The sequence below is a fragment of the Falco biarmicus genome, chromosome 5, assembly GCF_023638135.1.
Source record: "Falco biarmicus isolate bFalBia1 chromosome 5, bFalBia1.pri, whole genome shotgun sequence".
Taxonomy (NCBI): domain Eukaryota; kingdom Metazoa; phylum Chordata; class Aves; order Falconiformes; family Falconidae; genus Falco; species Falco biarmicus.
Window position 1 is genome coordinate 12,545,241 of NC_079292.1, and position 15,797 is coordinate 12,561,037.

At 39.2% G+C, this 15,797-nt stretch overlaps 1 protein-coding gene across 4 annotated transcripts in view; it reads right to left on the minus strand.

Moving 5' to 3' along the window:
- MET (MET proto-oncogene, receptor tyrosine kinase) overlaps positions 1 to 15,797 on the minus strand; it is a 90,980-nt gene that overhangs the window by 51,413 nt on the left and 23,770 nt on the right. For 3 of the 4 annotated variants that reach the window (XM_056340647.1, XM_056340646.1, XM_056340648.1), the window contains exon 3: positions 3,915 to 4,106. In XM_056340647.1, coding sequence (XP_056196622.1) covers positions 3,915 to 4,106 — 192 coding nt within the window. Of the gene's footprint in view, positions 1 to 3,914; positions 4,107 to 6,421; positions 6,427 to 15,797 lie in introns of those variants that run through there. The other variant, XM_056340649.1, reaches the window with a different exon arrangement.

The window sequence follows — 15,797 nt, forward strand, 5'->3', positions numbered from 1 at the left end:
GAGTAGTTCTATTTAATCAAACTAAAAGCACAAGCAGAAAACAACAGGCGACTTATTCTTTGGTTGGATAAAACGTACCTGCTTTTTCATTCTGAATATTATCGGCTCCTCAGATGACTTTTTTAAAAATAAGGAAAATACAGAGTGTATTCTGAGTTGGGTCATTAGCACAGTTTTGATGGGTAATACCATAAGCTTCAGTGGAATCACTTGTAAAGATAGGAATTATTCATTGTGTTATTTCTCTTAAATACATCAAAACCCCAGAACAGGTAGCTATCATCTACAGAAAGAAAAACTTTGTTCCCAGAAACTACATATTAAAACTTCTGTTGACTTTTGCAGCAGTGCTGTGCTATAGTTGTATGGTAAAGAGAGAAAATGGAAATGGAAACAAAGTCAGAGATGATGGGGTGATAGGAAGGCAGGAAGTTATGAGCAAAAGAAACGCAAAAGGGGATGGAAAGATGACAAGAAAAAGAAAAGAAAGTGGTTGGCTGCTTATCAAATATAAGCAAGTATAATGGGACAATATGAGAAAAATTTTCAAATAAATTTCTCTCAGGTTGAGTATCAGTAGCTTGCTTCCACAGCTTACTGGCTTCCACAGCACAGGCTCGGATCTTCAATTCCATTTAGGTAACATGATTGCTACATTTCAAACATCTTCCCCCCGCCCCCCCCCAAAAAAAAAGTTCATAATTAAAGGAAACGCTAAGTTAATACAGCAAAAATGTGAATCAAATGTTCAATACTTTCACCAAGCTGTTTCATATTTGGGCACTTCAGGGTGCGGTTGTCAGAGGCAGAGGTACTGTTCTACTATTTCTTTTAATCTCATGGATGACTGCTAGTGCTGAAATTTATGTCACAAACTAAATTGCCCAAATATGGTAAGGTTTGGTATTTCAAAGAGGATACAAGATGAACTGGATTCACTGGAAGGACTGAGCTGATTTTCTAATTTTAGAACCCCATATATGAATATCTTTTTTCCTTTTGCTTTTAAATAGCTGGCATGAAAATATGTTCGCAAGATATTAATGCAATATAACCAGTTTTAAAATGGGTACCCTGATAGGTAGAATTTTACAACCAATTTTCTCTGAAAGCATACCTGTCTCTGAAGGGAGACAGTCAACTCTGAATAGCTACAAGTTACAAGGGGATTGCATGTACAAAGAGCTAAAAATACGAGTGCAAATGACCATGCAAAAATGAGGTATGTAATAAGTGAAAAACTGAGGATTCTTTGCAATATGTTCCAGAAGATTTGTGAATGAAACACCAGAAAAATAGAACATCATTACATTTCTTTGCTAAAAAATCTGGGGAAGTGTTTGGGATATCTTTCTGATATATTAAGTCATTGTTAGATTATCCTGATTTTTTTAACCCATTTTACTTCAGTAATGGTCTTTTAATAACTCAATTTTTAATGATCTCCATCTCATTGCAGTTAATAGCTGTATTTCCATAGAAACACTGCAAATCTGCTTTAGTTGGGCATTTGCTAATGAACATGTTTGAAAGCACTTCCTAGAGAACTATTAGTGGAAAAAAATAAAAAAGATTTAATGTAAGTGAACATTAAATTCTGCAAGAAGCTGTGTCTGCTGTACCCTACAGGCCTAGAATCCCTTTCAAGATCCTTTAAAAGCAGAACAAATATCTGGAGGCAGTGTCACTAAAGGCAGTCAGTATGCTTATTCTCCTGTTGGTTGCACCAAACCCTCGAAGAAAGAGCTCCTCCTTATTACAATATGAACCCAGTGCTGACTTCCCCCTGTAGCTCAAGCCAATCTAATTCAATTATGAGAATATTTCTGCTAATGGCAATGTGTAGTTTACACAATAGCCTTTCTTTTGATCTGTAACTGAACCTGGAATGGGAAATGTATTCTGGAAATATTTTAATTGTTCCTTGAGTTGGGCAAACGCCTGAATGAAGTGTGTGGTGCAGGACTTGAATGAATAATTTAAAGAATGTTACAAATAAAAATAATGCTGCCTTGCGCTTTCCACAAAACTTCCCTAAAAGCTTTGTGACAGCCCAGAAGAAATGCTGTGAGTAAGACAGTAGTTGCTATTAACTGTATTTTGTAGATAAGGAAATGGCTTCAGAAAGGTTAAACAAATTGCTCATGTTCACTGTTCGAACCAGTACCTACATTTAAGAACAGAGCATAGATGGTGCTGTGCTCAGTGCGTAGCTCTTAGCATTTGCCCCTTCTGTGCTGATGACAAACTGCAGCTTAAATTTACCCAAGGTCATCAAGGGAAGTTCGGGTACAACCAGCAGGGCTGTCACTGAATATTTTGTTAAATTTTTATCTTTTAGGGGGAAAGAGAAACACAATTTCCTCCAACTTTTCATCTGTCCTTTGTGGTAAATCACGCTGACCTCCTTCCGTGTAGGAGCATTCTGGATTTTGCATTGTGGGGCAGGTTCTGTGTCCAGTCTGTGCAGAAGACAGAAGTGGAGGTACAGGATTTCCTTCGCCCAGAAAGGGTGCATGTACTGGGGACAATTTGTAACCCTACTTACTGTACGCAGTAAGGACAGGAAAGGAGAGGAAAGGAGAGAAGAAAGGGAAAGCTTGTTTTTATGAAAAGTTACATATGCCCAAGTATTTTCTAATGGAACGTTACAGAAAATGCGAAAACTGGAAGGGCACAGCAACTGATAGCCTTCTCAAGGGGTTTCAGTTAATGATGACCAGGGAACAACACTACTAGCTTAGATGACACTCTGCGGCCTACAGAGCAAGAAAGGCCAAAGACTGCCAATACTTCAGGAAGCCCAGTGGAAGACAAGTAATACTGGCAGAGAAAAGGGCAGTCCTTGGGTGCTTGGGTGCAAGAGGAATCCAGGCTGAGCTGTACATCCAGGCTGGGCTCAGTGGCAGCTGGAGAAGCCAAGCTCTCCAAGGTGCTCACTGCACGATGGCAGTGCTTGAAATAAGATGGGTGAATAGAGGGAGCCCTTGGTGCTTTCGAAGTATTTTCTATTCTTATGTTTGATTTTGACCACCAAGTTTTTAAAAGACTGCTGACTTTTGTTATTTTGTTTATTTTGTTAGTTACCTACAAAGAAGTCATGTAGTATAATCTACCTGTCTAATCAGTTATGTACTCGGTGGAGGGAGACAGGCTTCTCAGGAGGGTGATTTACCACATACTATGGAAAACATATTTTAGGACAGGAAGAATTGCTGTCCAAAAGAACAGGGGGAGATGGGAATGAGCAAGAGCCCAAAAAATTAAGATGCACTCAGAGAAACTTAAAAGTAGGTGGAGGAGGAGCTAATCTCAATTCTACAGCTGTGAGTCATAGGCTAAGGGTATATTAGCAAGTGATCTGGTGCCAGAGGAGTGGATCAGTATATAGAAACAACTACTGCTGAGGCTCCTGCTTCTACATTATAAGCTGTCTTGGCATTTTACACTGAACTAGGTTCAGTCTGATCCTCTAGACCAAATGCTCATATGAAGTGTGTATCTGAAGCTGTCTGGACAATCAGTCACTGTTTCAGACCTTTCTGCCCCAGCTGGGGTTGCAGCATATTTGATGTGTACTCATGACAGAGCTTTCAGTTTAGTTTCCTTTGAAAGGAATCTAGTTTGTATGGACCAAAACTGCTCTGTGATCTGAGCCAGCTGGACTAAGTGGAGATCATGGCAGAACGTGCCCCAGAACCATTGCTCCAGACCACAAAGCCCATGTAAACACTTAAAATGCTGAATGCTCTATTAGGCACTTCGTTTGTATTCCAGAAGCTCTACTTTGCTCAGGAATTTCAATTTTCTAATGCCCCGTTAAACCGGGATAATACTGCTCCTCGCTCTTCACCATCCCGCTAAACTCCAGTATGGTTTTTTTTTTATTGTGAAGGTGTCATAGTAATATTTACCTGCATGAAGTGACCGTCCGAAGTTCCCAGATTAGCAACGGTAAGGTTCCCTTTGGTGAAGACAGATACCGAAGTTAGCAGGACACTGTTGAACTGGCCCATGAACAAGTCAACCCTCTGCAAAGGAGTCGTAACTTCTAAGCGATATTCATCATCTTGTGCTCTGCAGTATGAAGCATTTCTTGAAAAAGCCTGTTGAAAATGAAGTACAGATGAGTACCGTCTTTACGAGTAGGAATAGATCTTTGTCAGAGTGAAGTCATTTAGCACAAATGCATTTGACCAAAAGTATTTAAAAATGTTTCAAACTTAATTGCTTCATCAGTTATGATGTTCCATGAGGAAGGCAATGACTTCTTAATGTTATGGAAATGTTTCTTTTAAGTTTTTTTTTTATCTTGTCTGTTGGGAATAAGACATAGGGTCTTTATTTAACCAGATGATATGTGTATATGTACATGCATCAAGGTATCCTTTCTGTCAGTGACTTCCATCATGCTGCTTCTTCAAGGGTCTAAGATTCTTTGACTGCAGAGCCTGCCCAGCAACACACCTGCTTCTAAAACAGTGATACTTTGAAAATTTTTCTCTAAAAATGCTGCAATTTTTTCAACCTTTTATTGCATTACAATAACAATTTCCAGTATTCTTCTATTGTTTTCACCACCTTTTCCAGTGGTAAGAGAGAAAAAGGGAGAAAAAGATGGAGAAAGAGAAAAGGGAGATAAACCAGGAAAAATATGTTTCTGATTGTATATTTAAATGAAACTATGGGGAAGCCAGCTTTTTATAATTACTTAGGCGATCGTATTGATCATCTATGGCTCATGCTCTATTTTGTCCAATCTCTGTATTTCTTGAGTGTACTATAATAGTTGCTGCATTTGCAGGATTTTCTCTTTCAGTTTGGGAATAGAGAATACAGGTTTTTAATTTGCATTGGAAAAATTATTGGACAATACACTTTAAGTTCTCTCTTGAGAAGAATATAACCTGTTGTGCTGACAATTCAATAGTAATCTATTAACTGGTAATTCCATTACTATTGATACTACATCATCTGTTTTGGTGAGACTGTACAGATAATAACCAGGAACCCCCTGAAGAATCTCTAACTGGTTTAAATTTGGAAGCTATCTAGCACGTTCCCACTGTGACATACTTTATGAATGAACATGTAGGGACATTATAAAGGACCTTATGGTGATTCCTCTGTTGTAATCAATAGAGAGCTTCATTTTTCCCAATTTTTTTAATTGATTTGTTGTTGTTACAAATGTGGTTTTTAAAAATCTTTTAAAAAGCTTGAACTAAACCTTTTAAAGACAGTCAGAGTATTTCCACTAAATTAAACAGATCCGGATCATACCCTTAAAGAACATGTAGTAGTAATTATTTTTTTTCTTCTTTTCTGGATTCTAGATGTTTTTCTCTCAAAGTACTATGAGAAACCAAGCAATGAACAAAAGAGTTTCTTGCTGGCTTAACTGCTGAATTCTGGAAAAAAACCCAAGGCTTTGAAAATGCCATTAACAAAATGTTCAAGCTAATAGCTCAGTCCTTTGCTGCTGAATTGTAACATTTCTGAACTCTGCACAGCAACAGCACTGATGGGTGAAGTTTTTCCCTCAAAGTACTACAAGAAAACAAGCAATGAACCAAGAATTTCTTGCTGGCTTAACTGGTGAATTCTGGGGAAAACAACCAAGGCATTGAAAATGTTATTAACAAAATGTTCAACCCAACAGGGCAGTCCTTTGCTGTCGAATTGTAACATTTCTGAATTGTGCAGGGCAACAGCATCGGCAGGTAGTTTTCTATGACCCCTAGGAGTTGCAGTCAGCACTGCCAGTTTTTCTCCAGTTGCCCTGTCAATTTATTGTATTATTTAGGTAAAAACCTGTGTAAGACCAAGCAAGAGCAACTGAAATCTCTGTGCAGTGCCTTAATGATACAGAAGAAGAGCTTTTAGATTTAATACAGCAATGACTTAACAGTTTCGTTATCCACATGCTAAAGGGTTTGCTGTATTAGTTTTCACATTAACTGTTAACGTATGGTATGTTTTGCTCAATAGGAACTGAACTAATACTTTACATTAGGAACATTGAAAACACATCAACGGGCAAATTTAGCTTTTCTTTGCTTCAGTCACCAAACAAGCTAAAAGCTTTATTCTTTTGCGCTCATATCCTACCCAGTCTAAAAGTATTTCTGAAACATCTGTGCAAAGATTACTCATACAGTGAGTATGAACAGTTCAAGTGCAGAAAGATGTACAGTTTTCATGCTTTTTTAAATAAGGCAGATTTCTGAATTTACCCTCCCCCAATTTTGGGATGTCTGCTCTTTGCTGTAAATCCCTTTTTTTTTTTTTTTCTTTTCTTTTTTTTTTTTTCCATAAGCAAACTTTAGGAAGAGACATTTCTGTGCTAACCCTAAAAAAGTACTTCCTTCTATGTAGTCATCTCAATACAATTTGAACATCCTGACATGTCTCATCAAACCCTGTTCAAGCTCTTTTTAACAAGTGGCTAGATTTTCCTGCTTGTTCCGACACCTTTCCTAGCTTCCCCGAAGTCAGTTCAGCCACAAAGTCAGCTCAGCCTTCCTCAGTGATGTTGTAATTTTGGGTATCTGCCCAAGAACCTGCAGATTGTTTCACATATGGCTCTCTTACAAAACCTGGCGCTTTATGGATTAACCATAATGTAAGGTTAGCTGTTTAAGAAATAGGAAGGCTTTCATCTTCGAGTAGAAATGCAGAGATTAAAAGACTACTTGGAAAACTAAAGGAAGATTGATAACATGGAAAACTGAGGCTAAGAAGCTGCTTTAAATTAACTCTTTGAAGCCTGAATCTCTCCCTTCCTCCCTCTCTCCCAGTATACACATAAGTATCCATTTTGGCTGTCAATGTGGAAAAATAACTGATGTCAGATGATGCACTCTGGATACTATGCCAAGTTCCAGTGACAAATCACACAACTATTAAAATGGATGATTGGAGCACGGGTACGTGCTTGGGTTGGGCTATATTACTTCTTTTGCAGGACAAGAGGTGCCAATTGCATATGTGATTCATAGTGAGGGCTTTATGAAGCTTATGTAGGTGTGCCACTGGAATGCAATGAGGTGTGGGCAAGCCCTGACCTTCAGCAATGTCCAGAAGGGTAGAAGATAACCAACACTATCTTATTTGTTCATAGGGGAAGTTATGGTGTGTCGGAATTCACCCTGGATTCAGTCCACAGAAGATGAACACGCCAAAAAAGTCTCTAGACGATATTGAGCTGGGCCATCAGGAACTGTCGCTGTTTGGCAGTCAACTGATGATTTATATATCATATTCAGTGAGCATAAAAATAATATTTCGGACAGAGTCTGAAGCCAAAAGTGCAAAGCTGGAAGGAAATCTTAAAGCCACTAATGAAAATCTTAAAAACCCACCCAGTTAGGTCTGTGTCAGAACTGATCATAAGAGTCTAGTCTCTAGTCTGAATACTAGACTGAGGGAAAAACTGTTATTTGCAGTGACTGCAGTTTGGAGAAACTCTCCTCCAGGCTTGTCCTTCTAGACCTGGACAACACCTGTTCTTCTTAGTTAAGTGCAGTGCTCAATTAGAAAGTGATATTGTGTGTTTTATCTTGGTGTTACGTTTTATGTCTTGAATAAACTAGAAATTTGACTTAATCACTGCAGAACAACCTACACTGTCTTGTGAGTGATTCAGAGGACACGATTAAAATTAAGATTTCATTTGACAAATTGGAGTAATGGTCTGAAAGTAACTTGGTAAAATTTCCTACTGTCAGTTGTGAAATACTACAGTTAGGATGAAGAACTCAAGTGAAAGTATGAATAAGCAGGAGTCTATTTCCTGCTGGTTTGTTTATATGACTGTTAACTTGTTGGCTGTCAGGAATCAAATTCTTAAGTATCAACTTCTGCTTGCTGCTATGGATCCTGGGAGTCTCCCTCAGGAGAAGTGGACACCCCCAAGTGCTGACAATATTTATCCTTTGAGCACTTCTGTGACATAACATGGAGCAGGGGGGAATGAGCTACTGCAAAACAAACTAGATCCTGTATCTGCAAATGGAAAAAAATCCTTTTTCAAAGAAAGTGCTGTACAAGTGAATGGATAGATGACTCTACATAACAAATTGATTCCCAAGACAATTAAAATCCAAGAGTGTATGACTTGCTAATCTCTTCTGTCATGGAGGTCAGTGAATTAAGATGAATAATAAAACTACAGTTTTCAGGAGCGTGTCCTATTGGAATCAAGCACATAATGGTGAAGAATTTACATGTACGGCAGAGTCTGAAAAGGAAGAGTAACTGTGAGGAACATATAAGAACCTTATAAGATTTTCCTCGCTGAATATTCTTGTGCATTTTTAGCCAACACAATTTTGCTGTTCTTTAATACATCTGAGTTTTCTGTGTAGTTTGCAGCATTTGTCTTCAGGTGAGAAGTGCTTTTGATCACTTCTTCTCTCCATGTGAAATACAAGAAGTGACATTCTGGCCCCAATAACTCAGTGAAGCCAGGCTGTTGCCTGAAAGAGGATGAATGACTTGATCATCATCACATTGGAGGTCTGTCAGAGCGCTGGAGTTAGAACCTGTATTGTGTTTCCCAGTCCCATGTAAATAAAAGTGAGTGACATCATAAATTTTGCCTGCCTATCATTATTTTTGAAAGAAATTACTCCTTAAATTTCATAAACCCCATAAATCTTCCCAGCTGTCACATACTGGTCTTTTTAATTCTAGACTCAGTTAGAGATGACTGTAAGATCTCTGTACTTACAGCTCTTCAAAAAAATGGGAGAGGAGAAAAATAACCAGGACAAACTTTCTGGCTTCTGGCACATTTACAGACTCTGTTCACTTCATGCCTTCTTCTGTTAGTTCCCTTGGCAAAGTGACTATCTCCCTCCTCTTTTCCCCCGTGTTTCATGCCATAGCTAGTCAGAGTGAATAAAGTGTAATGGAGAAGAGGAGAAATATCTAAATAGCTTTCTACTATGCTATCACAAAGGAGTATTTTTTCCTCTGCAATTTGCAAGACAGGAAGTTTGTGAAATGGGCAAAATTTTACTACTAGCAATTCTAAAACATCCTAGTCACATTTATTGTTCTCACTATACACAACTGTCGCAGGGTGTCCGAATTCTTTACGGTTATGAGCATATTCAATGATGATACATGGAAAAAATATGGACACATTTATTTTTTGGAAGTAATTGACCAGAAAAGAATCTCTCATGAACTAACTTCAGAGCTCTGCAACAGACAGAAGAGAAGCCAGCCAGAACTGAGGAACATGAGAAACAAAAATTCTTTGGATGTAGCATGTTGGCTTTCGCCAGCATGATGAAGTCCAAGTCCACAGTGACACTCTTCACCCGCTGGGTCAGTGTAACTGCCGTGTGAGTTCCCAAAACTTGCTGCTGCATTTTCAAGAGAAGCAATTACGGGTAACTAAAGAGGGTTGGCCGTACGTAAGTACTAGTTATATGTACTGTTCAACAGCAGGCCAAATGCACGAGTAGTGTTCCTTATTAGCATCGAGGTTACATTACATTCATATTCTCCCATCTCACTTCCTTTATAAATATTATCAATTAAGAGATTGTATCTTTCAAATTGAACTATCGCACCTGTTCATATTGATAGGGTCAGTAAGTCCTCAGAAAGAGATATCCCAAGTGGATGAATCAGGTATTCCTTGCAGTAGGGACTGCACAGAAGCCAGACCGGAGCAGTCTGCTGGGGATACACAGCGCATACCCCACCTGCTGCTCTCACAGCACACAAAGACAGCTGATTTCCATGTTAACATGGCAGTGACAGGTACCAGGTATGCTGAATTTCTCTTTCTTCTTCAAGATTTATTTTGTCAAACAACTAATGTGTTCTTCCCAGAACAGAGATCACATCACAAGAGAAAAGTTATCTGAAAATACAGTATTCAAAGTGCTACATGCTTTGTAAAAGATTTCTGCACAGTAGCACCAGACATCATTACCAAGCACTTCTTGTAATCCTAAGGCAGGGAAAAATGAGTAATAAATGGAACAGCTCAATTTTGCCAGTGGACACAAATTTATGTGCTACACTATTCCCATAGAAGCAGCTCCACTGCGCTTCTGGTTTCTTCTTGACCAGTGAAAGACACCTCGAGGGTGCAGGTGCTGTGAACTTGGCCCAGTGTTTATGGAGAACTGAACACACCTGGGGCAGGGGACTGGGTTCTCCTGTTTCTAAGAATTTCTGCTGAAGCTTTACTCTAAATGGTAAAAGAGTTTTTTCCTCTTTTTGTTTTAAACAAAGGATTGTTTCCTTCTTCTTCCTTCCTCCTCTTCCCAATTATTTGTCATGTATTTGAAAGCAAATGAAAGGGGTTTTTTTTAGAAAACACAGAAGAAGTATGTTCCCTTTTCAAATCTCAACTGTGAACTAGGAGACTTGAAGAAAAAGCAAGCAACAGAAAACAGTCCTTTAACATGGAAACAAGCAATCCTAACTACGCAGTGGCCACTACTGTGTGCTGCTACCTACTGCCTGGAGGTGGTCCGAGTTACACAGGAAAACAACTATCAAAATACTACCTGTTGCAAAATAAGGAACAATTTAGAGGGAAATACTGCAGGATTAATTACCTTTAAGCTACACTTTCAACTTCAAGGACTTGATTTAGAACTCACTGAAGTCAACAGAAAGATTACACAAATTTTTATAACCCCTAGAGGAAGAGAAATCCTTCAAAGAACTCTATTGATGTAAAATTTTACACAGTTTCATGCCACTAACTCTTAATACTTGTTGTTTTGATCCACTTCACTGCTAAAATGAGAGGGGTGAAGGAAGTTACTGTATTGGTGCTCCACTTAAGGTAACAGATAAAAAGACATCCATGTTAAATGTAATTAGTTAATAGAAATTACGATGATTACATGTTCTGTTGTCAAGATCATTCAAAGAGTTATTTGCTTTTGTCATTGAACAGTGCTGCATTAGTTCTCATAATCTGGTTAGTGCATTAGCACTAAGTAAATTCTATTGATTCAGCAGATAAAATGGACCTAAGTAATCTTTGTATTTTGCTGATTTCCTTTATATTAATTTAACATTTAACTCAGTATACAGATTATCAAAGGAGAGGTGTTGACTAATTACACATTTTGAAGAAATAAAATAATGCATCAGAGATACTGTGTTGATAAAAGCAGTTTTGCTGTACATTTGTTGTGTATTTTTCACATTCAGGTGCATTTTTCATAGAAGTCCTTATTTACATGGAAGCTGTGATGAAATAGAAAAACTGAATTCCAAGTCAGCCAGTTATCCTGAGATAATGCTGAGTGCGGAGACTTATTCCAAGATAACATTGCACAACAACTGCATGTCTAGCCAAAACAGTGGTGCAAGAGATATGTGGGATAGAAAGGAGTCCAGAAAGAAAGAGAAAATCATGCAATTTGCTCTAATTTCCACAGGCTGTGTATAAAAGCAGGGTAACATCTGCCTTAAGAAAATGACGATCTCATTATCACTTCCCCCAAGATCATTCCTCCTTAACATTTCATTGTTTTCACCCACTCCACAGACAGTGCAAGTAACATTTCTTTGTGACCTACACTTCCTTTCTGAACCATTTATGCCACAGATCTTCTTCCTTAGTAGTATTTTTTTTTTTTTTTTACTGGGGGATTTTCCTCTGGTTTTACTTGTAGGTTTGGAAATGAAGAGTAATTCCACTTCGATGCAAAAACTGTCTGAGATCAGGAACCCACATGCCACCTAGAAAGTTTGAGTAACACAACACTCTCCTGGATAATAATTACCTACTGTTGTTTCAGTGAGTAATAATGATGGCAATTCGTGGTCCTGAGTCAGAACAAGTAGAGTAAGTAGAGAAACTGCTGAGGTAAGGTTGGTGCTGAGTGAGCTGAAAGGCAGATGTCTGCTTTGTCGGGATTTATGTCTCTCCATCGTTTGGCAGCAGAAGCTGAGGAAAATTGTTGACTTAGATGTTTCAACTACCTACCAAAGTCAGGTGGGATGAATTCAGGACTTAGATCTGCACTGCAGAATCAGCTTCTCTTCCTCCAGAACATGGAATTGTTTATAAAGAAATCCAAGCAGATCTTTCAGGAGGGGCTGACATGGTCCCATTGCAGAACAGCCATCAGCAGACTAGACAGGAACTTAATCTAGGGCAACAGAGCCTTAAAATTTGGTCTGAACTCAGGAAAAGAGGCTTAGATCTGAATATTACACATCTCTAGTGAGTGCCCTTAATGTTACATACCTACTCGTCTGCATTTTGGATATCTTTTCTTGTGGGATTATAAAGGTTTTTGCATTTGCAAGGTTACACATCATAAGGAAATTATTCTTAGTCCAGTTCTGGTCTTTAGAGATATTTAAGTGCCTTCAGAAACTCTGAGACATAAAAACCACATGACAAGATATCCGTGTTAGAAAGATAAAAATCACTTTCTGCCTGAAATGATTTCTGCACGATTCCAGAGAAAAGCAGCAGAGTCTCTCTTCCACACTAATAACCAATAGGGAACCCTGCCTTCAGTGGAAGAATTTGATTTAAAAGTCTGGAAATGGAACATTATTAGTAACTCTGGCTGATAAAGTAGTGCCCTTTGCAGAAAACGGGAGTTTAACAGATACCACTTTTTCACAGAGAAATCCTGCTTTCATCAAGAAGATGATAAAACACTCAGTAGCAGCACTGGGAGGCAGAGACAGGCCCCTAACAGGACATCAGGAGGAGGAAAACTAGTTTTTGCAGCACTCGGGGACTAACAGGTTGGTCCCCAAATTTCATAGCTGCAAAGATACCTACCACTCAGGGTGGTGTGGCACTTTCCAAAGAAACTCCCTCACCTGCCTTTTTTCTTGCCTTGCCTTTTCTCTTGGGAACTCCCTTGTGCCGGTCCCCACGTGGCTGGTCCCAGGGACAGAAGAGCCTGTGGAATCTGCCCCACCCTGAGATGACACCCATACCCATACCGATGCTTATACCATACCACCTACACGTACCCGTATCTCTACTCATACCCATCTCCATACCCATGCTCCCGTCATATGCAGCTTAACTGGAGTTCAGACTCTTCCTGCAACCCCTTATGCCATGCTATTTGCCCCAGTCAGGTCTTGCATGGCCAGGTGGGTAGATGGCCACATACCTAATGGTGGAGGGGAGCTGGGTGGTAAGCACACCCTGCCTCGCACTCCACCGTACAGGGCACAACAGGGACCCTTGGGGTACCACCTGGGCTTTCAGCAGACAGGCAGTAAGCACAGAACAGGAATGTGGATGCAGCCTGTCACCCTACTACTATGGTTTAAGCCTGTTTTAAAGGGTTTCAGTGCATATTGCCCATCACCCAGTCCCTCTTCATTTATCCTTCTGAGACATCAAAACCCCACAGAGAAGCTTGCACAAAATCTGTACGGGTGGGAGCAGGCTTTGTGCCCAGGCAGGGTGCTGTATGCCATTTGATATAACATTTCCAGAGGAATAAGTGACTGAACCAATTTGACGGATTCTGGTTCCTGACTTTTAGGGAAAATATTCAGGCACATTCTACTCACAATATAAAAAACATCTCCACGCTGTGAGATTATCTAAATAAACCACATCAACCCTTCCTAATGAGAGAGATGTGGTGTTATTTTTAAACCTGCCAAAAACTTTTAAGCTAAATGGTGTGGGATAGTACGGTTACAGGGCCTCGAAAAAGTTATTTGTCTCTATTTATTTTATTAAATATTCCTAGACATACCCTTAGGATGACAGATCAATAAGTGCCTTTGTGGTTTCCTGATAGAAAGCAGCAATTATTTTCTTCCATTACAATATAAGCATAACCCGATTTTACTCATCTATCATTTGTGTAATGGTAATAAAGAAGCATCACCATGTGTTTATTTTACTGTCACTTTTATCTTTTGTTTTGGTGATCTTCTATTTTCATTTCACGTTCTTCCAGCTGTTTGTGCCTTTCATTTGACAGGACTTGTGAACAGTTTGTCTTGCTTTAGGACACTTGTTGGGACACGGTGGCAAAAGCCTGTCTGTGGTTTCTCTTTTCCTGTAAGGTGAATGGAGTACTTTAGGTTTTCACCGGAGCTTACGTGTAGAAGAAACAGAGCCACAGGATCTTCACAGAGCTGAATTTGGATTTCATTTTTACAGGTGCTTTTTCATGGAAGCCAATAGTGATTGAAATTAGGTATCAGAGGACAACTGGGCCCATGACTGTTTAGCACGTAAGAGACACAGAAAGGCTAAACAAAGCCCGTAAGATCATGATCTAACTAATGACAATTGAAATGAATAGTTGAGATTGTCAAGGCTAAACTCAACCCGTCTTCCTCACTTGGAGAATCTCATTTAATCCATGATAGAAGTGCACACTACTGGACTGTGTCTGCAAATGAAGTAAGCAGCATTTGTCTCCTCATCTAAGTACTCCTCTGCTTTGAGGAGAACCACACTAGGGGTCATAGTGACTAACTGTGACCAAATAAACTCTGCTAAAAGTCTACATCCAGTTTTCTCTTTGTTGTGGGTGAGGATATTCCTAAACAGTGATTCAAAACTTTCCACAGCAGCTACCTTTCAGGTATCTTTGTCCTGACTTGGGCAATAAAACCCTTTACTATGACTCCAAATTTTTCTTTTAATTCAAAGCCAGTTTCCTCCTTGCTGTCATTGAAGTGACAGCCAGCTTTTCACTGAAGAAAATTATTGGGAAGTGCTAGCTGGTCATAGTTCCACTGAGGTAGCTCTGAATCAATCAGATGTGCCACCAGATCTATTTTTCCTAACCCTGACTTCAATGACCCCAAGCTTTGGCTTAATATGTACTTCACTGAAACACAACTGGAATTTTTTTATTTTGATTTTATAAAGTTTTCCATGAGCACTGGGGGAAGTGAAGCAGAGTTGTGTCTGGATTTATATCTTGTGGTTGGTTGACTTAGCTGTCCAGCTGAGCTCTGACAGAGCATTTTCCCTTGGGTAAGCAATACCAGCTTCGGTCCCCGTGAGTCCTTCTGATGTTTATAAAGGGGCTCCTTAAATTTCATTGGTTTCCATAGCCTGAGCGTATACTGGATATATCCCTGGATTTACACCTGGCTTCGCACCTGGATTCACATCCTTGAGGTTTCTTATTGTTGAGGTTGTCAGGACAACAAACAGAAAGACAGGTATGCAATAGCATGACCACATAAACTTCATTCCTTTAGGAAACAAGGCTAAAAAAGAATAAATTTTGGCAAACACATCAAGATGAGTTGAACATTTTTTTTAAAAACGGTTAAAATCCGAGAAGACTAAGTTGAGGAAGTGTTTTGGATGTTACATTCTGGTTTATGTTGGTCTAATTCTGCCTTTAGCAGCCTCCAACTAAACAGTCCTGAGGGACAGCCACTTAAAAAGATAGACTACCCAAAGTCCAACAAAATCATGTGCAATTGTCTTGTGGGACTTCTTTTGATACCATGAAATGGCATTCATCAATCAGACTCTAACTGTAAATTATCAGATAGCACTCCCTTGCAAACACTGCTAAAGGCTCATTTTTCTTTTTAATGTTGCAGTTAGTGGTATACCATATTCACTGCTGTACTGTTTTCACTGTCCTATGACTTAATCGCACAGTGGTCAGTGCCTTTCACTTGCATCAGTGGTCTGTGGTTTCATTCTCTCAACATCAAAGAGAAGGATCATCTTGGCTACATTACAAAATGCAAGTTTTGAATTCTGCCAAAATAAACTGTGACAAACTCTCACAGTTTATAAAAGCTTTCTTTTAAGTTGAAGGTGACTTACAGAA